This window comes from Bicyclus anynana, chromosome Z (assembly GCF_947172395.1).
Source record: "Bicyclus anynana chromosome Z, ilBicAnyn1.1, whole genome shotgun sequence".
NCBI lineage: Eukaryota > Metazoa > Arthropoda > Insecta > Lepidoptera > Nymphalidae > Bicyclus > Bicyclus anynana.
The window spans coordinates 14,177,316-14,201,485 of record NC_069110.1 but is presented as its reverse complement, the minus strand read 5'-3'; the positions used below and the strand labels follow the sequence as shown (position 1 = coordinate 14,201,485).

Genomic DNA, 24,170 nt, shown 5'->3' with positions numbered 1-24,170 from the left:
ACAGTATCAAACTGCCACTAGGCCCACTGTTAACGTGGACATTAGTAATTAGGAGGCAAGTTAGAGGTTCGAATACAACAAACAATGCTATTATCAATACAAATTTTTTATTGGTTTTCCAATGTTTACAACAATAAGATTATCCAAAAAGTTATACTTAGTGGCGGATTAAATATCGAAAGCGTCCCAGTCAAGCACTTTATGACACCCTTAGGAGGCTACACGAGTACAGTAAGTATCTATACAAATAAATAAAATTTAAATGTCTCATTGTAATGTTTAATTAATTATCAGCTTTTCACTGAATTCAAATGAAAGGTTATACGGTACATATTTAAAAAATATTCTTTTACAATTTTAAAGAATTAACTGTCACTTTGTTCTAGCAAATCTTAATGACTGGGCCGTTTTAGACGGGACTTCCACTGGCAGCTACTTGATGTTATAAGGAATCATCGGCAAAAGCTAGCATATTATACATTCCCACTAGTACCTAGTAAACATGGCGTTTAATTACAAGTACATATATGGAGTTTACGCCAAATATTACTAGCACAATTATTTTATTATAATTCTTTTTCTTTGTTTGCCCGCCCTTTCATGATACCAAGTGGCTGGTTTGCCGTTCATATAATCCGCCTCTAGTAATACTTAACTAAGAACTTATGCTAACATTAAATTATCACTGTGCTATGTAAAGGAATATCCGCTTAGTGTGTAGGTATGCCTTTTAACAGTTTTTGTTCAATACCTATTAGATTACAAAAAATTAACCCTTGAAAAAAATTAGTCTGTGAAATGAACCAACGTGAATAGCGCTTAGAAGGCTGTTACTCTGTACGCTTAGAAAGCTGTATCTCTGTGGAAATAACTCTGAGCACTATGCCGTCATTTCTGAGCGGTACGTAAGTGAATGGAATATCTCAGGTACAAATGAGGAATTACGACTAATTATTAATGTACGGCTTTCATATAGGCGTACCTATAGATGATTAATATTAAATGTTGAAATATCTTTTTTTTTATTCTGTACAAGCCCTTGACTACAATCTCACCTGATGATAAGTGATGATGCAGTCTAAGATGGAAACGGGCTAACTTGTTAGGAGGAGGATGAAAATCCACACCTTTCGGTTTCTACACGACATCGTACCGGAACGCTAAATCGCTTGGCGGTACGTCTTTGTCGGTAGGGTGGTAACTAGCCACTAATAATATCTAGTGCCGTACAAAAGTGGTGGTGCCAGAATAAGAAGCTAGTGCAAATTTTTAATTTGACGATAATTCCAGAAGCTTATTTTTATATATAGATAATTTCTTTTGTACACATATACAGATACTTTAACCGCAAACGCCGTACATATTTGCAACGCACGGGTCGAAAGCCAAGGTTCGAAACCTTATCCCTACACCCATATGATATAAGATCACCATAAATGTACGGCATCATGATCAAAATATTATTAAACACGGACAATAATGTTTAATAATAATGCCGCCCAAAAATTATAGTTAATATTTGTTTAAATAAATAATTATCGAAATACACCGCTTAGAAATGACGACATAGTATTTTCTGATATAGTAACAGCCTTCTAAGCGCTATACACGTGGGTTCATTTCACAGGTTAACTTTATCCATGGGCTTGTAGTTTATATGCAAAGGTATATTTTAAATACTGATTGGTACTGCATTTTGGATACAAACCAAAGTATATTCTGCATGAAATAAAAAAAATATAAATTACAACAAAGCAGTTTACGTTATGTACTCATTTGGATAAATTATTGTACTGTTGTGGAAAAATTTTAGACTGCAGATTCAGTTTTTAAAGGATGTTAAGATCGATTTATTTTTTGAAAAATCTATCATCCCTAAAGACTTGAAGCGCCGCGTTTTGAACAAAATATTTACGGTTGAATATCATAAAATTAAAAAATAATTTAAGCTAAACTCTGTTGTTGTGAAATCATGAATAATTATGTAAGTCATTTTAAACTGGCAAATAAATACATATTTTGTACATAATATGCTTGCGTGTCAAAAAACCAACATATATTGTTAATTACATGCGTGAGGAGGTAAATAGAATTTGAATTTACACCAAATATGTTAAATATATTATGTACTTAATATGAAACGTGGCCTACAATATACATTATATAAGAAAATCTAGTATATTAGTACAAAGTATTGCCTTGTTAACGCTTCCAAAACTATTAAATATGAAAATTTACGGTTTAAGGTCCGTTTATATCTACAGACACAGTGCGTCACAGACAAGTAGTGTGGCAGACACCCACAGACACCGTCTATTCACATTGCCCAAAAGGTAGTTAGAGACACTTAAAGTCCTTTTCATGAAAGAAGTCCCCCAGATGCGGCGCTAATGTCTTAATGGCGCTCATTGTCAAAAGGTAATGACGTTCTTAGTGTCATTTGTGTAAGGCGCTGTCAATTTTGGTTCAGGTTTCATGAAAAGGACTCTACAGACATGAAACGCACAGACAAAATATTCTTTCCGCTAATCTGTCAACGTCTGCGTCGCCGCGTTACGATAGATAGAAATACGTTAATAAACACTGTATATAAGAATATTAGTTTGTCTGCCACGGCACGTGTCTAGCACGCTAAATGTCTGTAGATATAAACAGACCTTAAGCGTGGATTATTAAATGTTCTATAAATTTTGTGAAATATTATTTATATAAAAATACACACTAAATCTGTGCGATTTATCTAATATGAAGCAAATTTTTTTAAAAAGGCTTTCATATCACCAAACCGGTACGTACACTTTCAAAATGTTGATAAAACCATATCTAACTCAGCCCAATAATTGAAAGGCAATAAGTATCAGCTATGTGTAGTAAGTATTAATAAGTATGTAAGTATTAACAGATTTTTCGTAATCGAAAATAAAAATCAATGTAAAATTTAACCGACTTCAAAGACGTATTTCATTTTAACCAATTTTAAAAAAATATTTTTAAAATTGGTTAATAAATGACAAAGAAACTCCTCCTTTTTTTGAAGTCGGTTAAAAATATCCAACTTCACACGCGTTGATCTATCCTCACCATCATACATTGAACAAACAATAGAAATATTTTGATACTAACGGAATAACTTAAAAAAATAAAAATTCATACATATCGACCAACAATCTCGGTGATCAGTCTAAAAATATCACCAACATTGAATTAACATTAAATTACTTAGATGAGTAAGTACCTAAACCTACTTAAAATGCATTAAAAACATTGAAATATAATTAATCGGCACATGACAATCATACAGCTATACATTTTTTTAAAGTGATTTGTTCAAACTTTAAAGTGTTATTAATAAATAATTTGCTACTGATCAATTAAGCTTTGGTGTTGGTCTTTACATTTTTAATATTATCGTGCGTCTAAAACATCAAAATTTTACATAAAACATCCAACATCTAATTGAGTCCGGACCTGTTGACTGTCGTCCGTTTCTATCTAACTTCTCAGTGTGGAGGAAACAGCTTACGTCTGAGCGCCTAGTGATAGCTTTCAATGTTTTCATACTGTGACTATCGCGTAACCGTAAACGCTATTTTCTAAGGTATTGAAACAGCGCCATTAGGGTAGTTTATATAAACAATATTAATTTCGCGTAATACATGGAATAAGGGTCCGAAATATATCGATATCAATCAATAAAAGTTAAGGATTTCTTTTAAAACTTAATTTAAATATCACGTATTTTTTAAATTTTCCAAACGTCAAAAACGATGTCGTCTATTTTGTGACGTCATTAACACCGTTGATGTACTAAACGTCGAACTAATTGTTAACGAATATTTTTGTCAAACACTCCATGTGTATGGGATTTATTGTAGTGACGTCATGACACAGTTGAAATATAGACTGTCATGGGCGACAGGCTTTTTGTCAATCACAAAATTTTTAGTCTAGTAGAACGATAATGGACTATTTAAGACCATTTGAAAAAAAAAGTGTCAACTAGCCTATTCTTCAGAAATTCGCGTTTACGATTACGCGATAGTCACAGTATGAAAACATTGAAAACTGGCACTAGGCACACTGGTGATGGGTCCGATTTCTGTTGGGCAAGAGAGCTTCCTCGGCGTGGTGGGCGATTACCACACTTTGCACTTCTTGACGGGGTTCATGGGGGAGCCGACGGGGCACCTGAAGTCTTCGGCGAACTCCTCCATGTTGGACATGGGGCCGATGACGCGGAAGCGGCCGGGCGCGTGGAAGCCGGTCGTGATCCGCAGCTTGATGGCTTCGTTACGGTACACCGAGCACCACGTGTTCGCCGCGCTCATCCAGAACAACTGCAATGTTATTCAATATTAAAATATACTCACACAATACACACATCACTACTTAGCCCCAAAGTAAGTATAGCCTGTGTTATGGGTACTAAGATAGCGGATTTTATCATATACTAGCGCACGCCCGCAAAGTCGTCCGCCCTCTTTAATCTAGGCCTTACAGAAGTATCGCTTTAAAAATGGAGTAAGTTCTCCCGTTTTCCCAACATTTCTCTTCATTGCTCTGCTCCTATTGATCGTAGCGTGATGAAAAGTATACTAATAACCTGCCCAGGAGTATGAAGAATAATTGTAACAAGTTTCGTTAAAATCCCCCGAGTAGTTTTTAATTCTATAACGGACATACAGACAGACAAAAGTTTTACTGATTGTATTTTTAGCATCAGTATTGATTACTAATCACCCCCTAATAGTTATTTTGGAAATGTATTTCAAGTACAGAATTGACCTCCCTACAAATTTATTATAAGTATAGATATGTATTATATACTACCACAGAATAAAGATCATACAGAGTCTTCACAAACCCATAGAAAAAAAAACAATCGTCACATTTATCATAATTTTGAATTCCAAATTTTAACACTAACAACAATTACGTAAATTAATATAATAATCAATAATTACCAATAAAAAAAACATTTAATCTTATTTCTTTAATTTTTTTTAACAGTTTTTATTTAAAAACATAAGACGCCATTTTTCTTGAATACTATTGAAAGTTGCTGATGCAACGCTGCGTGTCGTACTGATTCGACAATGTATTCGTTTTTGGATTTTGTATTTGGAGCGTCTACGACACCGTCGTGTTCCGTACGCTCTATCTGCCTATTATTGATTAATCTGTGTATACTACATATAAGTACTTATACACTGAATAAATCAAACAAACACTGGAAAACACCCATGCTCATCACACAAATATTTGCCAGTTGTAGTAATCGAACACACGGCCGTGGATGCAGAGAGTAGGGTCACACTCCACTGCGCCACGCGGCCGTATTATTATTATTATTCATCGCATTCATATACATGTATAAGAGCCGTGATAGCCCAGTGGATATGACCTCTGCCTCCGTTTCCGGAGGCTGTGGGTTCGAATCCGGTCCGGGGCATGCACCTTCAACTTTTCAGTTGTGTGCATTTTAAGAAAATATCACGTGTCTCAAACGGTGAAGGAAAAACATCGTGAGGACCAGACCAACCTGTATACCAGAGAATTTTCTTAATTCTCTGCGTGTGTGAAGTCTGCCAATCCCCATTGGGCCAGCGTGGTGGACTATTGGCCTAACGCCTCTCATTCTGAGAGGACACTCGTGCTTAACAGTGAATATGGGTTATAATGATGATAATGATATTACCTGTCTTGGGCTATACTTCTCGAGCCCTGGGAGACTAGCCTCTTCGCCATGGCGTTGCGTCCAAGCTTGGTAAGCATAATAAGCCTCTTTAATTCCACCATTGTCGGCAATATTCTCACCCTGAGTGTTTACACCATTGAGCTAAAAATACAATTAAAATTATAAAAAAGTGTGTGTCAGCTCCGACGCACGAATGGAATTTACTCTTTTAGATCGACTGTCAAAATAGGTGTATGTTGCATTGGAGCTCACGGTGAAAGGTGCGCAGAATAGGTTGCACACTAAAAACGTAATGCTGTTATTCGTTCATCGAATTTTTTCAAACCGGGGGCTATTTATGAAAAATCGATTCTTAAGGAGTAAACTCCACGAAATTAAGAATCGATTTTTCATAAATGGTTTGATAGTTTAGAAGTATTTTTGAAAAATCAAGTTTTTTGTCTGCTTGACTCTACTATCAAATCAAAATTAATTTATTTCAATTGAGCTTAGTTTACAAGCACTTTGGAAATATCAGGTAGTGTTATTATTAGATAACGATGATAAATAGTCGTCGTTTTTAGTTTGTCACCACTTAACAATAGGTAGTACATTTAATTTTCAAGGTTTATGGTTATTTGTATAATCATTAACACTATAATACGTGGATAGAAGCAGGCGTTACTTTGCGGAAGTTCATCATGATTATATAATGATTTATTTATTTTGCTATCATCCGCGAAAAGTCGACGAACCCATGCGACACCGTCACCCAACGGTGAAACGTACGTAGAGAGTATTTTGCCGGACCTGGGTGACAACTCAGGAGATGTTGACTCTACAACGTGCAATTGCACATTTTGGGGTGAAATGTAGAGAATATTTTGTTGGTCCTGGGTGATGTGGTCGCATGGGTTCGTCGACTTTTCGCGGATGATAGCAAAATAAATAAATCATTATATAACTATAATACGATTTTTTTTATGCTTGCGTTTAATAAAACCTTTGAACTGATTGAGAGACATGCCAGTGGGCAGTTTATTATAAAAAAGTTAGTAATTGCCCTTAAAAGATTTACTCATTTTTTGTAACTTAATACCTAAATGGTTTGTAACAATTTCATTTTTATTTCTGATATTAATATTATTACAATCACATTATCGTCAGTCAGCAGATACTCAGATGTTTATTATATTTTAAAAATAACAAATAATATAATTATTTATGGCTAACAAGTACATATCTTACTTTCATGTTCACTTCTTTAACAGTGTAGTTCGAGTATTGATCGATAATGCATTTAGCTTTCTCCAAGTATTTCTGTTTGGTCATTTCTTGCCACCAGTCGATCAAATTCCCGTTTTTGTCAAATTGTCGACCCTGAAAACAATACATTCAATTAAATACAATACATAGTAGTATTTACTATAGCTACATATTATAATATATCATTCATTATGTATGAATAGTAGGATGAAAATCCTCGCCATTTTCGGTTTGTATGCGACATCGAACTGGAACGCTAAATCGCTTGGGGCTACGTCTTTGCCGGTAGGGTGGTAACTAGCCACGGCCGAAGCCTCCCACCATCCAGACCTGCGGGCTTATTATGTAACTCGGTGTATTATTAAAATAATAACAATCTTTTAACAATCGTCTAATGAATATTGCAACAAAATAACTTTAATATAACTTTACGTAAAATGACGCTAGTTATGTTTTATTTCTATTGTATTTCGTTGAAAACACAATGTTAGATGATTGCAAAACTGAAAATACGATGAAAAACGATGTAGCGCCTGATTATATGAATGGTACACTGAGATATGATAATAACCCTGGATCAATTAAAAAAACCTCAATCGGCTCAGATAGGAATCAAACCCAGAACCTCCGTCTAGTAAATCCACTGCGCCATGGAAGCGGTCAAAAACTGGATCTTCTCTGTATCTACTAAACCGATTTTGAAAAATCTTTTACCAATAGATATCTACGGTATTTCCGGGTGGCTACATTTTAATCTCTGTAATCCCACACTGTCATTATGTGGACAAAACAGCGGGGCTTCTACTAGTCTATACTAATATTATAAAGAGGTAAAGTTTGTGGTGCTGTAGGAGGTAATCTCTGGATGTACTGAACCGATTTTGAAATTTTTGTTTCCATTTGAAAGTCACTTTATTTGTGAGTGTTATGAGTTATATTTTATTCTCGTTTTCTCATGGAAACTGGAACTACGCGAATGAAATTGCGAGGCGTCGGCTAGTATTAAACAAAAGGCTTTATATACAGGGTGCTCGGGAGTATTTCCCACAACTTCAAGGTGTTGACCAGTCCACTTATAGGAGCCGAACTGCATAACTAATATTAATATAACCAAAAAAATTTTTTTTTATGTTTTCATACAAAGTAATTCAAATAATTCTGACTAACCATGTAACACACGCCTTTATCTATCTTTTGTCTTGGGTACGTCATAATTATAAGAATGCGTGTAAGGGACACATTTTAAGATCTATTTACAAAAGAAATATTATTTACCCCGAAAATATTAATTTTAGAACACATATTCCTTGAACATTTTAAATTAATTTTCGGTAATGAATATAACCCCAGAGTTATGGGAAATACTCCCGAGCACCCTGTATATGTATATATATATACCTGATCATCAAAACCGTGTGTGATTTCGTGGCCAATGACGAAACCAATGGCGCCGTAGTTCATATAAGCTGGGCGTTGAGCTGAGAAAAATGCTCCTTGCAGGATACCGGCTGGGAATTCTATTGAACAACGAATTTTTATATTAAACATAAATTATATCTATACTAATATTATATATATTATATATATTATAAGATCCCCAAGACTGTGATGGATCTGCCTGTTGAATTGTGTGTATGTACGCCCTAAATTATTGCTCCTATTAAATGTGACAACACTGTTTATTTTTGCACTCTGGCAACTCTCTGTCGAGATGTCATCCTCTCACTTTTACCTTTAAGTCATCGCCATGTAGCTCTTATATTTTTTCTCCAAATTATAAATTACATTAATTGTTGTATCTTATAAATGTTAAATATTATTACATAAATGTGATTCAAGCTCAAGAAGAAGTTTTATTGTCTATCTGCCCCCGTGCCAAAGTAGAACACTGCCAATGCACAGCTCTAAGCCATGTGTTAAAAAATATTTACTTAGTCGAGGTTACTACAACATTGATGTGTTCCTTAATGATAAAGATGCTTGGAGGCTGTTGGATCACCTTCCACCCACTACTAACCTACGACTAATTGTAAATTATAATACTGTATGATTTTTTTTAAATGAGCAACTGTTGAGTTTCTTGCCGGTTTCTTCTCAGCAGAATCTGCCTTCCGAACCGGTGGTAGAACTGACGTATCAAAAGTGCTTGTAAACTGAGCCTACTTGAAATAAATGAATAATGAATTTTCGACCACAAGTGTCTACGACCTGCCACAAGTGGCCGTCGCGCTTTAGCTACTTTTGTGGCCCCTTCTTACCCTTTATTCATTGCGGCAGTAAGAATTTATAATAAGTTACCAAAAGAAATTAGGAAAGGAAAGAATATAAATTGCTTTAAAAATAATTTATATAAATACCTAACTCAACAGGCATTCTACAGTGTAAATGAGTATTTAAGTTAATATTATTGTTATTTTCATACATATTTTAATTGTAAAGATGTAAATTTTAAATGGTGAAACTGTCATTTGAATCATTAAATACTTAATAAATAATTTGCATGCCATTTGGCAAGATACATTTACCATCTACATCTACCGACCACCTGTATAAATAATGCATGTATCTGCAAAGAAATAAATTGATTGAAGAATCAATCAGATTCTTGTGGCGGCGTTTGTGGCTTTCGCGTGTGGCCCGTGTACGTCGACACATATTTTTTGGAAGTCATCATGAGAGTACCCCGTATCCCGCAATGGACGTCCATTGGCTTATAATGATAATGTTGATGTTGTTAACTTACGGATGCTGTTTTCAATGGAAGAGTAAAACGCGTTGACAATAGCCGGGCGTCCGTGCGTGACCCAGTCGGTCTTGTTCACAGGCTCGCGCAGTTTACTGAATAGATACTCGGTGCCGAACAAAGTCAGGTTCAGCACAGATTCCATCAGCTTGTCAGCAGACATCTCCAGCTGTTTCAGAAAATACAAACTCAATCGTCATCTTCAAATCAAATGAAATGAATGAATGAAAACTTCATTATAAATGAGAATGATAAGTGACATTTATTTTAAATTTTAACTTAAGCTTATGTATTAATTAATGACATCCCTTTCTTAAACTCAATTATTTGATTTTGACACTTTAATTAGTATTGCAAACTTTCTTGATTTTGACATTTTAATTAACATTGTAAACCTTCTTGATTTTGACATTTTAATTATTTTATTATTATTGTAAATTTTTGGTAAATTATTTTAGATTGTAGGTTAATCTTTTACTTTTAAGTTTTTAACCGGACTCTGCAGTGTTGTGAATGCCTGTAAAAGATGGCTGCAGTAGTTCAAGAATTTTGTAACTCACTTATATATAATGTTTTCTGCTGTTATTGTTGGCGTTACAAATAAATAAATAAATAAATAAATAAATAAATTATGTTATCAGTGCGGTAAGTTGAAAATTATAGCCGAGGCGATATTACAGCTCGAGCCAAAGGCGAGAGCTATAGTAAGGAAGCAGAGGCTGTAATTATCAAAGCGCACGTATGTCCTACGACGTTTTATAACACATTTGCGAAAAAACACACTTTCTGAAAATTAATTTGCATCTTTGCCTGTTTTTCGACGACATTTTGATACGCTTGTCATTTTTGCACAGATAACGAAGTGCGCACAACCAATAGATAGAGTGATTCATGAGGAAGGTTATATATCTAACTTGTCAAAGTGAATCGGTTGAAATGAAAAATGACGATGGATCTTTAATTATTCGAACATTCATACCCCAGAGTAGAATTCCGTGAGTTTCTTATTGTCGAGCATTTCGTTGGGGTAGGCGATATGAGATGACATGCCATCTGCCTTGTGAAGGGCTTCCTCTCGTGTCTTTTCGTCCATCCAGTCCACTTCAGTAAGCGTTTTGCGGAACTGTTGTCTGCGAATTGCAACAATAGGCTATTTGACATTTTTCATTAAATGGTTTTATATAGTTTATTATCGATTTACTAGAGTGAAAAAAAGTCATATTTTTTTGAGACGTGATTAATGAAAAATTTTGTTTTTAAATATGTTTTTGACAATACGCCATGGTGGTCTATATTTCAACTGCTTCACGACGTCATTATAACAAATCCCTTACAAGTGGAGTGTTTGACAATAATATTAGTTAACAATTAGTTTGACGTTAATTACATCACGAGTAACATTGTGACGTCACAAAATGGAGGATAATACGAAACATAATAAAAGATGATTATACAGGTAGATATCATAAAATGCGGGTCGGCCTGCTTAACAAGTGTAGGATTTATTTTCAAATTAACCAAAGACAGAAGTAGATTAAATAAATTTAGTCATTTAATCTATCTATCTGACCTATTTGCAATGTGTCAATGTGAATATTTTTTATCATTTATTTCTTATCCCAAATATTAAATAAAATTACTATGAGAGAACTGGATTTTAAAGGTTTATATCAAATTTGACTCACCTAATATCATTCACCATTTCCAATGCATTGGCTTTCGAATTTTCATTGAAATATTTCCTGATGTAGAGAGCTCCCACAGCGATGGACATGCTATATGTAAAAGATAAAATATTAATAATATACTTATAATATAGTGATGAATATACAGGGGGCTCAGGAGTATTTCCTATAACTTATAAACACAAAGTGATTGAAATAATACCGTTTATAAGGATGTGTATAAGGGACACATTTTAAGATATATTTACAAAAGAAATATCATTTTAAAACACAACACAACATGTTCCTTGAACATTTTATATTAATTTTTGTTAAAGAATATAACCCTAGAGTTATAGGAAACACTCACGACCATCCTGTATAATAAGATTATTGTATTTGAATTCACAAATGAAAATTCCTCCTTCAATAATATACCTATAGGTTTTAAAATTATAAACGTATAGGTTTTTAATTTATTGAATAAACATAATTTAGCATCTATAAAATGCTTGTGACTGCAGCTGTCTTTATTCATATTCCCATTTTTACGGTGCTATATCCAAATGGTGCAACATGACTCTATTACCAAGACGCCGCTGTCCATCTGTCCTGGCTGTATTTGATACAGTCACCAGGATTAATAAGCCCATTTAATTGCAATAAAAAAAAACTAAATTCACCAGGCCATTATATCATGTCAGCTGATGGACGTCCACTGCAAGACATAAGCCTTTTGTGAGGACTTTCAAACATCACAAGCCGAGCCTGAGCCGCCTGCATCCAGCGAATCCCTGCAACTCGCTTGTTGTCATCAGTCCACCTGGGGGAGGGTCGACCAACACTGCGCTTTCTAGTGCGGGGTCGCCATTCCAGCACCTTGGGACCCCAACGTTCATCGGCTCTTTAAAGTATGTGCCCTGGCCATTGCCACTTCGTCTTCACAACTTGTTGAGCTATATCGGTAACTTTGGTTTTTCTGCGAGTAATCTAGCTCTATGCAGACCAACCCGCATGCCTAGCATGGTCAGTACTGAGCAAATTTTTGTATGGACAGTAATCAATTCACCAGGTATTCAAAGGAAAATCTAGTAAGTAAAAATCCGAAGTGGTTAACGTAACACAGCTCTTGAAGAGCTGCAAAGCTGCTACATCAAGAAGAATCTGACTTGTATTTGGTCGGTTTATTGTAACACTGCAGTAAGTTCATGAGCTCCAATTTAAAGTAGTACATATATAATGATTCTTTTATTTTGCTATCATCCGCGAAAAGCCGACTAACCCATGTGACAACGTCACCCAGGTCCAACAAAATACTCTCTACGAACTTTTCACCCTGAAACCGGAGCATTCTCAGGAGATGTTGACTTTAGACAAGTAGGGCCAGTAGTTGTCGCATGGGTTCTTCGGCTTTTTGCCAATATTTTAAAGTAGTACCTCACGCTAGCAGTGTCAGCACATTCCTTCCAACGGCTCTCACGTTCAGTCTTGCCCGACAGCGCGGTCACATACGCCAGCTGGCGACGACGCAAGTCCTCTGTCAAGTAAGACACTGACGCACCAGCCACACGCCACATCACATAGTTCGCTTGCACTCGCTTGGGAGTGTTTTGTAGAAGATCCTGAAGTGTGTAAGAGAAACTCACATTTAATGTAAGGAAGCTAAAACTGTATGAGTTTTCATCTAATTACAATAGAAGCTTTTTAAAAGATTTTGAAATTTTATAATCTAATCTATTTTGCAAATATTCAGACAATCTTTGCTTTTTATGTATAAATAGTGAGACAAATATCTTAGCATTCCATGGATTCGCGTGCAGGTGCCGGTTCCATCGCATGGTAGAGAGAAAAACACCAAGCAAAGTCCACGACTTGTGACTACTGTATGTAGGGTTAAGGAATTTCTTGACGATCAATCAACACTCCCCTTCTCTGCTTGTGGTGTTCTCCCTACCTATCCAAATTTGGTAAGATCCTATTAGAGCAGCTTTGGATACTTGTTCTAATATAGAACTAGCTGCACTTGTAGAGAGGCCAAGGTCTTTAAGCAAGTTATAGAGAGATTTTGTTGGTAATCCTCTCGCACCTACTTCTACAGCATACAGACTAACTACATAGCCATTTTTAGTTAGTTCATTTGTTAGGTTATAATATTTATTCACTTTTAAACTGACCTTACATTACCTAACATTGACCTTATTTACCCGAATGTATCATAAACATCAATATATTCAAACCTAGTCATTATCCCCATTGTTTTAAAAGCAAGACAAGCTCATAGCCTGATCTAAGAACCAGGCCCCTAATGATTTACAGCCTCATAGGCTAATTAGGCTGAAAATTTGTCAAACCCACAGGTATCTGTTCTAAAATACAAGCAAATACTTTGTTATAGTGTTTTCAGGTAGCATGGGTATGGTGATAGTTGCCTTACCACATTCATAACGCGTACTATTATCGTGAATCGTGACAAACTTTCAAGAGTGAAATGAACTGTCACCCGCACTATGCTACGTGAAACGAAATGTATTAAGTCAGTTACACACCTCAAGGTCGGACATGTATTTAGGCACATTAACAATGGTGATTTCGTCCAAACCAACTTGGATATGCGGAGCCAGGAGACGATTGATGTATGTCAGCCATGGGATCCTGAAATTAAAGTGCATGTTTTTGAGCATAGTAATAATTATAAAGAACAATAATTAAGAATAGTCCAGCCACAAAAAAAGGCAAGATGTACAGAATTGGTAGAGCTGAAAAGTATCTCTTGGCGTTTTATTCTTTAAAGAATAATTTACCTTTTTTATAAGCCTGAACTAGGTAACTCCGTTTATGAGAACTATGCTTAAAAACGCATCACTGATCTTAAATATGATTTCAGTATTTTGACTTTTACTAGCTTCCATTATAATACTAAATTATACGACTAAACTGAGTACCCAACAGTAGTTTTAACTTTTTTCAGCGTTCGAAACATGAATAATAACAGATCACTATAATAATAAACAAAACAAATTTTACTGTGAATTTGACGTTGACGTATTTACAACTGACATATGTAGGACTCCCACAGATTATAGTGTTTTCAGTAAAGTCGGTACAGAGTACTAAGATTTAGCATATAAATGCATAAATAATCGTAAAGAATCATTTTAAAATCTTGGAAATCTTGAAAATTATGAGCAACGACTTATTAAAGGGACTTATAGAAAAAAAACCAAAGATTTGTTTAAAATAATCTAATAACTAACCCTTTCCTTACTCAATAGTAAATATTTAAAAATACGAAACTTCTTAAGCTTCATACATTATTTAATTTTGTTTACTGATTAATTATTTTAAACTGATAGATAATAGAAAAAATGGTGGCTGGTAGGATTCCGTAGATTAAATTAGCACTATATAGTAGACGGGAAAAAATTATCTTCACGTAAAGAACCCCAAAATTTTTCAAATAACGTACGTAAAATGATGAAACCCTTATAAATTCACTCGCGTATCCAAATGTTTGTCTGACACAGTCATACCGAATCGTAAATCTATGGTCACAGTTGAATTTTCTCCGAATTTAGTGGACCAAATAAGTTGAAAGGTAGGTAGTATTTTAGCAACTCGTGTGACCCAAACGTGTAGCGTGAATAGATTGAAGTCTAGGGGTTTAAGTGCTCCCCATATTCAGATTTCAATCCATTATCTCCCCGGTTCCTTGTTGACTACGGAACCCTAAATAATACTTGCCTTGGGAATTTTTGTTGCAGTTCTCCGATCGTCATTGGATTGTAGAGACTAGTTGCATTACGACGTTTTTCTAATGGCAAGGAGATCTGTAAAAAAATATATATTCTGACTTTAGAACAATAGTAAATTGCTTGTCAGACAGGTACTCCAAAGATTTTAAACTATTAGATATGCCACTAACGCGTTGGAAGTGTTAAAAAAAGTGGTTAAACTTCTTAATTTCATTTAGTTGCTCAATAATCAACGAAAGTTATTTAAACAAATAATAGGTAGCTAAATATTGTCTACAAGGTCGAGTTGTGTGTTCAGGAAGTGGTAAAACTATATATACATAAATATATAAAATACGTAAATATAAAATTGTGCATGTGTGCGCTTAGTGGAACAGATATCGGATCACTTTTTGCGGTGATTTTGTAAGCACGTAACATATCTGTATTATAAAATATCGTTGATGTACTCGCAGTTTCAGGTTTAAAAAAGAAAAACCTTCGTCGAGGTATAATATGAAGGAGCCGTGATAGCCCAGTGGATATGACCCCTGCCTCCGAATCCGGAGGGTGTGGGTTCGAATCCGGTCCGGGGGATGCACCTCCAACTTTTCAGTTGTGTGCATTTTAAGAAATTAAATATCACGTGTCTCAATCGGTGAAGGAAAACATCGTGAGGAAACCTGCATACCAGAGAATTATCTTAATTCTCTGCGTGTGTGAAGTCTGCCAATCCGCATTGGGCTAGCGTAGTGGACTATTGGCCTAACCCCTCTCATTCTGAGAGGAGACTCGAGCTCAGCAGTGAGCCGAATATGGGTTGATGACGACGATAATATGAGGTATGGACAACCTTCGACATGTTGTAGCATGTAAATACGTTCGCGGGCCGCGATAAAAGTAGTGCATTTAAAGTAGTATTAATATTTTTTTGCGATCAAACATGAAATAATACTCAGACCAATTATTGTATAGGACCTGCCTCGCTAGACGTTATTTTTCTGTCAAAGTATATAATCAACGATCTAATGCGATTATAAAAACTGTCTCTATAGAATCGATGTTAAATAGTTGTGATCGTGTTCGTCGGTTAAAGAGCTCCGTAAAAATACCTTTTTGTGCAATTGACTTGTGTAAAAAACGGGCAAAAACATCTATTTCAGTATAAGATATATACCATATCTAAGATTGTTTTCCTCAGAAAATGACAGACAATTTTGTTCGTGACTATGAGTGCGATACAGGTCCTCCTATAATTGGTCTGAGAGATAATACGATAATGATAAATAAGTCCAATTTATTAAAATACTAAAGTGAAATAAATTAATAGTACAACATTTGAAATTATTTTTGGAATTGTTACAAACTACGGAAGAACTACCTACACCCAAATCAATGAGACATTTGAGATTGAATTTGGGAAACTAATCCATCGAAAAGGACCACTACTAGACGATCACGGCCACGAGACGTGATAGCTCAGTGGATATGACCTCTGCCTTCGATTCGGAGGGCGTAGGTTCGAATCCGGTCCGGGGAAAGCACCTCCAACTTTTCAGATAAGTGTATTTTACGAAATTTAATATCAATTGTCTCGAACGGTGAAGGAAAAACTTCGTGAGGAAATCTAGGGATGATGACAGTTTTTTAAATTGTATATAAATTAAGAGTATACTAATAGTAAAGCAATTTTGTAAAAGCAACAGGGTATCTGCGATCATTACTTTCGGAGTTACAGGGATTTAAAGGGTCAGATTTGCGACGCTGCCGCGGATCCCTGAAAAACGCTCCATACAAAATGGCACGATTTAGTGACGTCGTTAGCTCGCTGATCGTTAGGTTTGTATGGGCGTTCAAACAAAATTACTAATATATTTGTTATTTGTGCGTTTATGTTTATAGTTCATTTATTGAAAAATGTCACATTTAATGTAAGGAAGCTAAAACTGTATGAAATTTCATCTAATTACGATTAAAAAAAATTAATAGATTTTGAAATTTTATAATCTTATTTATTTTGAAAATATCCAGACAATCTTTGATTTTTATGTATAAATTAGTTAACATTGACCTTATTTACCAAAATGTATCATAAAAATCAATATATTCAAACCTAGTCATCATCCCCATTCTACGTGTGTGAAGTCTGCCAATCCGCATTGGGCCAGCGCTTAGACCATTAAATGGTCTAAGGGCCAGCGTGGTGGACTATGGCTTCTTAACCTTCATTCTAACGGCCAGTTTCTTCATCGCAGTCTTCTTTACAACTTACTACTTTTACTGTTACTTTAGCTTTACATGAAGAAACTGACTGTAAGAGGAGCAGAATATGGGTTGTTACTTGTCTTGACTTGATGAGGATTGTACATAGTTCAAGTTACAGACAACAAATGTCCAATAAAAGTAAGAAGTATGACCAACATTGCAATCCAGACCAATTGACGACCGTTACCGAACCTAATTATACCAATCTGCTGAACCTTGGCGCAACATTTACCAGACAACAGATATTATTATTTAATCACTTCGTATTATTACTAATAAGAATTTATTTTTATCTATCTGTATGTGTATATTTTTATTTGACGTCCTCCGTGGCGCAGTGGTATGGACTTACAATACGGAGGTCCTGGGTTCGATCCCCGGTTGGACCATTTGAGGTTTTTCTTAATTGGTCCAGATCTGGCTGGTGGGAGGCTAGTTACCACCCTACCGACAAAGACGTACCGTCAAACGATTTAGCGTTCCGGTACGACGTCGTGTAGAAACCGAAAGGGGTGTGGATTTCATCCTCCTACTAACAAGTTAGCCCGATTCCAACTTAGATTGCATCATCACTTACCATCAGGCAAGATTGTAGCCAAGGGCTAACTTGTAAAGAATAAAAAAAAAAATAATGGTCACAATGATGAGTTCGTGATAGCCCAGTGGATATGACCTCTGCCTCTGATTCCGGAGGGTGTGGGTTCGAATCCGGTCCGGGGCATGCACCTCCAACTTTTCAGTTGTGTGCATTTTAAGAAATTAAATATCACGTGTTTCTCAATCGGTGAAGGAAAACATCGTGAGGAAACCTACATACCAGAGAATTATCTTAATTCTCTGCGTGTGTGAAGTCTGCCAAGCATTGGGTCAGCTTGGTGGACTATTGGCCTTACCCCTCTCATTCTGAGAGGAGACTCGAGCTCAGCAGTGAGCCGAATATGGGTTGATGACGACGATGATGAGTGTTTCCTTTTATGAATTACAGTGGCATAACGGTTTGCCTCAAACGAAATAGAACACTCAGTTATTAAATAAAAGTCAACGAAAATCGTAAACTTCTTTTGTGTGCACATTAAAAAGTATGTCTTTTGTAACCGAGACCTAGTTACGTGTGTTGTGTGACAACGTAATTTTTAATAATGTTGTGCATTTAAGACGACTTGACCTATTTAAGAAACTTACTTTGAGTTGGAACCTTGTTAGCGTTAATATTGAAGTACCTAAATCATGGAACTCCTAACAAATGACATTCATTATATCATCATTATTATCAACCAATGCCCCATTATTATCACAGCTGGACACAGGCCTCTTGTATGGTCTTCCAAACTCAACGATCTCGAGTCCAGCGGCTCTTTGCAACCCGCTTGATGTCCTCGGTCCATCTCCAGTCCAGTGGGGGGCCGACCAACATAGCGTTTTCTGATGCGGGGTCGCCATTCCAGCACCTTGGGACCGTAACGTCCATCTGCTCTTCGCACAATGTGGCCTATTCATTGCCACTTCAGCTTATATCAGTGACTTCGGGTCGTCTGCGGATTAACTCATTTCTGATTCGATCACGATGATCATTATCATTAGCCAATTTGTAATAGTCTACTGCAGTGTCAGGTCTATCTTCTTAAGGTCGGGATTAGTTTCTACCCAATACACTCCAATGCGGATTATAGTTGTATTATTTTATTGTTAAAGATCATTTTCAGATTACATAGAGGGGACTGTCACGAACTGTAGCCAAGCTACACAGGCTCTTACGGTGTAATACCTTTGCCTTTTTCTCATGTGAATAAAATAAAATTAAAACGCGAGAATTTAAAACACAATTGGCGTGAATATTATTCTCTTTCTTTAAACTAAAAAATGTAAGGGAATAAATTTCGATATCGATAGGTCACATAATCCACATATCTCTCAGATATGTTATTACATCATACAAAGGTTTTAATAATAGTGGGTTTACCAACCTAAGTAATGATAATTTCTTGAAATAAAAAAAACCCAGAAACTATGTTTTGAAGCCCCAGGTACCACTGGGGAGCGATCGCCGTCGAATTAAAAAAAAGTTGTTAAATAAAAAAAAAAAAAACTTACATTGGCAAGTTTCATTTCGAACATCAGCGAGTCTTTCAGTTCAATTTCAGCGCGAGCTCTATCTGCACCAAGGAGAGTGGCAATGTCCACCATGTACTCATAGTAAGCCACCACAAGTTTGTCACTGAAGCCTCGGTTCAAATACTCTCGGCTCAAACCCAAAGACGCCTGATCGAGCTGTGGAGAAACATTTAATTAACATGGTGTGACCAGAAAATAAGATACGAGAACAGTTCGCGTAGCATACAGTATGAGTTCGCATATGCTGTATTCTAGTCACATACAACAATCGCACACACAAAAGGAATAAGGCATTGCACCTGTAAATACGATAAAAAACTTGAGAAACAATTGTAATAAAATCTGAAAAAATACACGGGCGTGTCTTTAACCCGCGACGCAAAAAGAGAGGTGTTATATGTTTGACATCGAAATCTGTCTGTATTTGAGGCATCGTAACTCTCAATTTCATTTTATTTATTAGCTATAATATTAGCTTTTTTTTTAATTATTCCTGTGCTTTGGAACGTCTCAACTGATTTATAGGAAGTTATTATCTACTTTTTATTCCGAAAATTCCCGTGGTTTGTGTAAAACTGAATTTCACCCGAACGAAGTCGCGCGCGTCCGCTAGCATTCAATAAATTCATTCCATTAACTTATTATCTTGCACGTGTGAACGCTAGCTTGAAATGTTAAATAAATAGTTAATTCGCCGGGGACACGGACAGCGGTAAGGTAGATTTATGGGGGGTAGGAAAACACACAGATACTCGTAAATCTAATTCAAGGTTAATTTTGTAAAATGGGTAGTTCTGTTTGTTTTATGTTCACAAGAACAAAAAAAAAATGCACGATGACAAAAATCTTTAAATTCGATTCCTCACTAGGTTAAAATCCAAAAATTAGTTCAGATATATAGGAATGGCTTTAATAAATGGAATTAAGATCGTTCTCTATTCTGAAAATAATAATATGTACTACAGCTTTCTATTTTTGTTTAAAATAATAATGTTCAGTGTGAATTAAATTTATGTGTTAATAAGTACAGGAATCTGGTACTGGAATTAATTTGAACTTGAATTGGTACTTGTGGATTAGCTGCTAGTGCTTTCATAGATGAAGCTCGCAATGGCGAATTTACTAATTTGCCGCCAGTAGGTTTTTAAATTTCAGTGCACAATCAATATAATTTATTGTTCTCTGTCAACTAATTAATAAAATGTTTACAATACTTTATAGTACCTACATAGATACGTACAATAGGATTGAAATTGTAAAATTTACAAGAACCTCACTCTTTCTTTTTTTCTGAGAGATTGTTTAAGCCAAATTTGCCGCATCCTAAAACCTGCCGCTCTAGACACCCTACTTATCCTGCAGGTAAATCCAACACGTGTACTCGCAAATGTGTGCTAAATAAAAAATATATTCTCACATCAATGATTCGTTTTGTAGAGTTCTTCACGTCGACGCTGATGGAGAAATCCAGGAAGTAGTCGACGGAGTACCCTGCTGAGCGGAACTTGTACACCGACTCGTCCCAAGAGAATGTCCTCTCGTCCCAGCTATCGCCTTGCAGGACCGGCCAGCCGCCTAGCCGCTGGATCATGTCGAGCAACGGCTGGACACCACGAGCTTCTATGGCAGCTAAATATAAATAAAATAATATATTATAAACATATTAAAATATATATTTTTTATTTTTATTCCTTACAAGCACAGATTAATCAATAATATACAGATGGAACGTACTGAAAAGGACGGTGTCGTAGCCGCTCCAAATACAAAATTTAAAAAGTAATACATTCTCGAGTCAGTACGACACGAACCGTTGCATCAGTAATTTTCATTATTATTCAAAAAAAATGGCGTCTTATGTTTTTAAATATTTTAAAAACACAAAAACTAAAGAAATAAGATAGAGTATTTTTAATTGGTTACACAATATTCGAAAAAATTTTTTTTTTTCGATTACTGTGTTATGGGTATCAAATTCAAGGGTATCATGGGCATATTAAAAAATCTACAATTAGAAAAATGTTATTTAATTTGCAGTCGGGTTTTATTATTTTTATAATTATTTGAAATTATAGCTTTGTATTTTCCTAATTAGGCTACAAACTTTCCAAACGCCCCATAATTTAATCTACTATTGGATGAAATAGATTCTACGAAAATATCATAATGAAAATGCACACTGTTCTTGGAAAACTTCAACTTTATTATACTCATCATTATCAACCCATATTCGGCTTACTGCTGAGCTCGAGTTTCCTCTTAGAATGAGAGGGGTTAGGCCAATAGTCCACCACGCTAGCCCAATGAGGATTGGCAGACTTTACGCACGCAGAGAACTAAAAAAATTCTCTGGTATGCAGATTTCCTCACGATGTTTTTCCTTCACCGTTTGAGACACGTGATATTTAAATTCTTAAAATGCACACAACTGAAAAGTTGGAGGTGCATGCCCCGGACCGGATTCGAATCCACACCCTTCAGTATTAGAGGCGAAGGTCATATCCACTGGGCTATCGCGGCTTATTATAAATCACTCATTTATTTATTAGTCCTCGCGGCTTATTATTATATTCGTACATGATGAAATAATACTGCGATACAATTTAATATGAAATTTTCATATCAATTATATCCGGTAAGAGGAAAACTGATTTATATTAACGTTTTTACCGGAAATCCAGATAATATCATGCATCCAAACAGATATAGCAAATTTAAAGAACTTGTTTACACTACATAAAAAGTTAAAAATCTTTTGTAGGTTTGGGTGTACTCTTCTATAATAAGATCCCCAAGACTGTGATGGACCTGCCAATGCATAGCTTTAAGCAATGTGTTAAAAAACATTTACTTAGTCGAGGGTACTACAACATTGATGAGTTCCTTAATGATAAAGATGCTTGGAGGCCGTTGGATCAGCTTCCACCTTCACACAGAAAGTAAAACTATAAGAAATGTAAACAGTAATTGTTATTAATTGTAAATTGTAATACTGTATGACTTTTTCAAAAGAGCAACTGTTGAGTTTCTTGCCGGTATCTTCTCAGCAGAACCTGCCTTCCGAACCGGTGGTAGAATCTTTACAAATAGTCAACTGACGTGTCAAAAGTGCTTGTAAACTGAGCCTACTTGAAATAAATGATTTTTGATTTGATTTGATTTGATTTGAAAATTCTGAAAATAGTAAAGTAAATACCTAGTTAATTTTCCGGTTCATTTTTATTTACATTAGTTGAGTACCAAAACAACTACCTAATCAATATATTTAATAAAATTGAAATATCTGTCTGTGATTAAAAAATAATTGCGTGTTCTGAAGTGCACTTATTTACACGATACCAAAACAAAGCAGCAAATAAAATTAGTGTATGTCTGTCTGTTTATCTGTCTGTTTGGAATTGCTAAATCTATTTTAGTGGGACTTTTATGGGAAGATATAGGTTGTAAGTGAACTACTTATAGACTATTTTTCATCCCAGAAATATTCATGGCTCCCGTGAGATATGCAGAACTTAATTTCATGCACACAAAGTCGCCGGTGTCTGCTAGCTGTTAATAAAAATCGTTTTTAACGAAGCAGTCGAAACATTACACAAGCCCAGTTAAATAAAGACTAGACTATTTAGGAACTATTTTGTTTTTGTTTTCGATTATAAGAACAACTCGTTTCGTTATTGTTAGGTACGTTAACAAATACCAAGTTGACAAATTACGATTTTTTATTAGATAGTGATTATGTAAAAAAGTAAATGAAACATTTCGCCTCACTGGATAATCGGTATTATTTAGCGGTAATCATAGAGTTCGTAGAGTTACTTATGTCATAATACGATACTATATTGTGCAAGTAAAGGAAGTGACGTCACTGATTCACTTTCACTCGCTTGTACGATAACTCTGTACTAGGTACCTACTTGGTTATTGGTAACATAATATCACCATGTGAAACTAAATCATAGCAAATTACTTTACTTTAAGGCTAGCTTAGATGTAGCTACCTTTAATAGTGATAATTGCTTAAGTTGATACAAAACTCCATGGAATAGCTTTACCGCAGCAGTCCCCGAGAGCCACACGTATTTTTTTTTAATTTTCATGAAGTCTTTTTTTTGAGTGTGTAGTTTTTTTTTTTTTTTTAATCTTTACAAGTTAGCCCTTGACTACAATCTCACCAGATGGTAAGTGATGATGCAGTCTAAGATGGAAGCGGGCTAACTTGTTAGGAGGAGGATGAAAAACCACACCCCTTTCGGTTTTTACACGTCATCGTACCGGAACGCTAAATCGCTTGGCGGTACGTCTTTGCCGGTAGGGTGGTAACTAGCCACGGCCGAAGCCTCCCACCAGCCAAAAGTTTTTACTGCAAAATGTTCCTTTAATGACTTCTGTACTTAATAACAAAGCTTAAGAGCGCTATGGCACAGTACAATAAGTATCCTGTGGCTATGGAGTTTACGTTTAAACTTTACTACAGACTACAGACTTTACCTACTCAAAATTAAAAAAAAAATCAAAAATCATTTATTTCAAGTAGGCTTAGTTTACAAGCACTTTTGACACGTCAGTTGACTATTATTAAAGATCCTACCACCGGTTCGGAAGGCAGGTAGGCACCTATATCTTACACCCTCAAAATAATCATTACAATTTGACCTTCCATCGTTCGAGCACATGTAATCAGTGATTAGCATACGCACAGCTTAATTATGAAG

At 35.6% G+C, this 24,170-nt stretch overlaps 1 protein-coding gene across 3 annotated transcripts in view; it reads right to left on the bottom strand.

Annotated features, from left to right (window-relative positions):
• Positions 1-90: 90 nt before the first annotated feature.
• The window catches only part of LOC112047825 (neprilysin-2), a 95,663-nt gene continuing 71,583 nt past the window's right edge, over positions 91-24,170 (bottom strand). For all 3 annotated transcript variants that reach the window (XM_024085084.2, XM_024085085.2, XM_052890459.1), the window contains 12 exons: positions 20,876-21,087; positions 19,438-19,614; positions 15,092-15,177; positions 13,897-14,002; positions 12,788-12,972; positions 11,372-11,461; positions 10,666-10,816; positions 9,687-9,855; positions 8,342-8,460; positions 6,926-7,057; positions 5,699-5,839; positions 91-4,337 (listed from right to left, as the gene is read on the bottom strand). In XM_024085084.2, the coding sequence (XP_023940852.1) occupies positions 4,137-4,337; positions 5,699-5,839; positions 6,926-7,057; positions 8,342-8,460; positions 9,687-9,855; positions 10,666-10,816; positions 11,372-11,461; positions 12,788-12,972; positions 13,897-14,002; positions 15,092-15,177; positions 19,438-19,614; positions 20,876-21,087 (1,769 nt within the window). In that variant the 3' untranslated portion in view covers positions 91-4,136. The remainder of the gene's footprint in view (positions 4,338-5,698; positions 5,840-6,925; positions 7,058-8,341; positions 8,461-9,686; positions 9,856-10,665; positions 10,817-11,371; positions 11,462-12,787; positions 12,973-13,896; positions 14,003-15,091; positions 15,178-19,437; positions 19,615-20,875; positions 21,088-24,170) is intronic.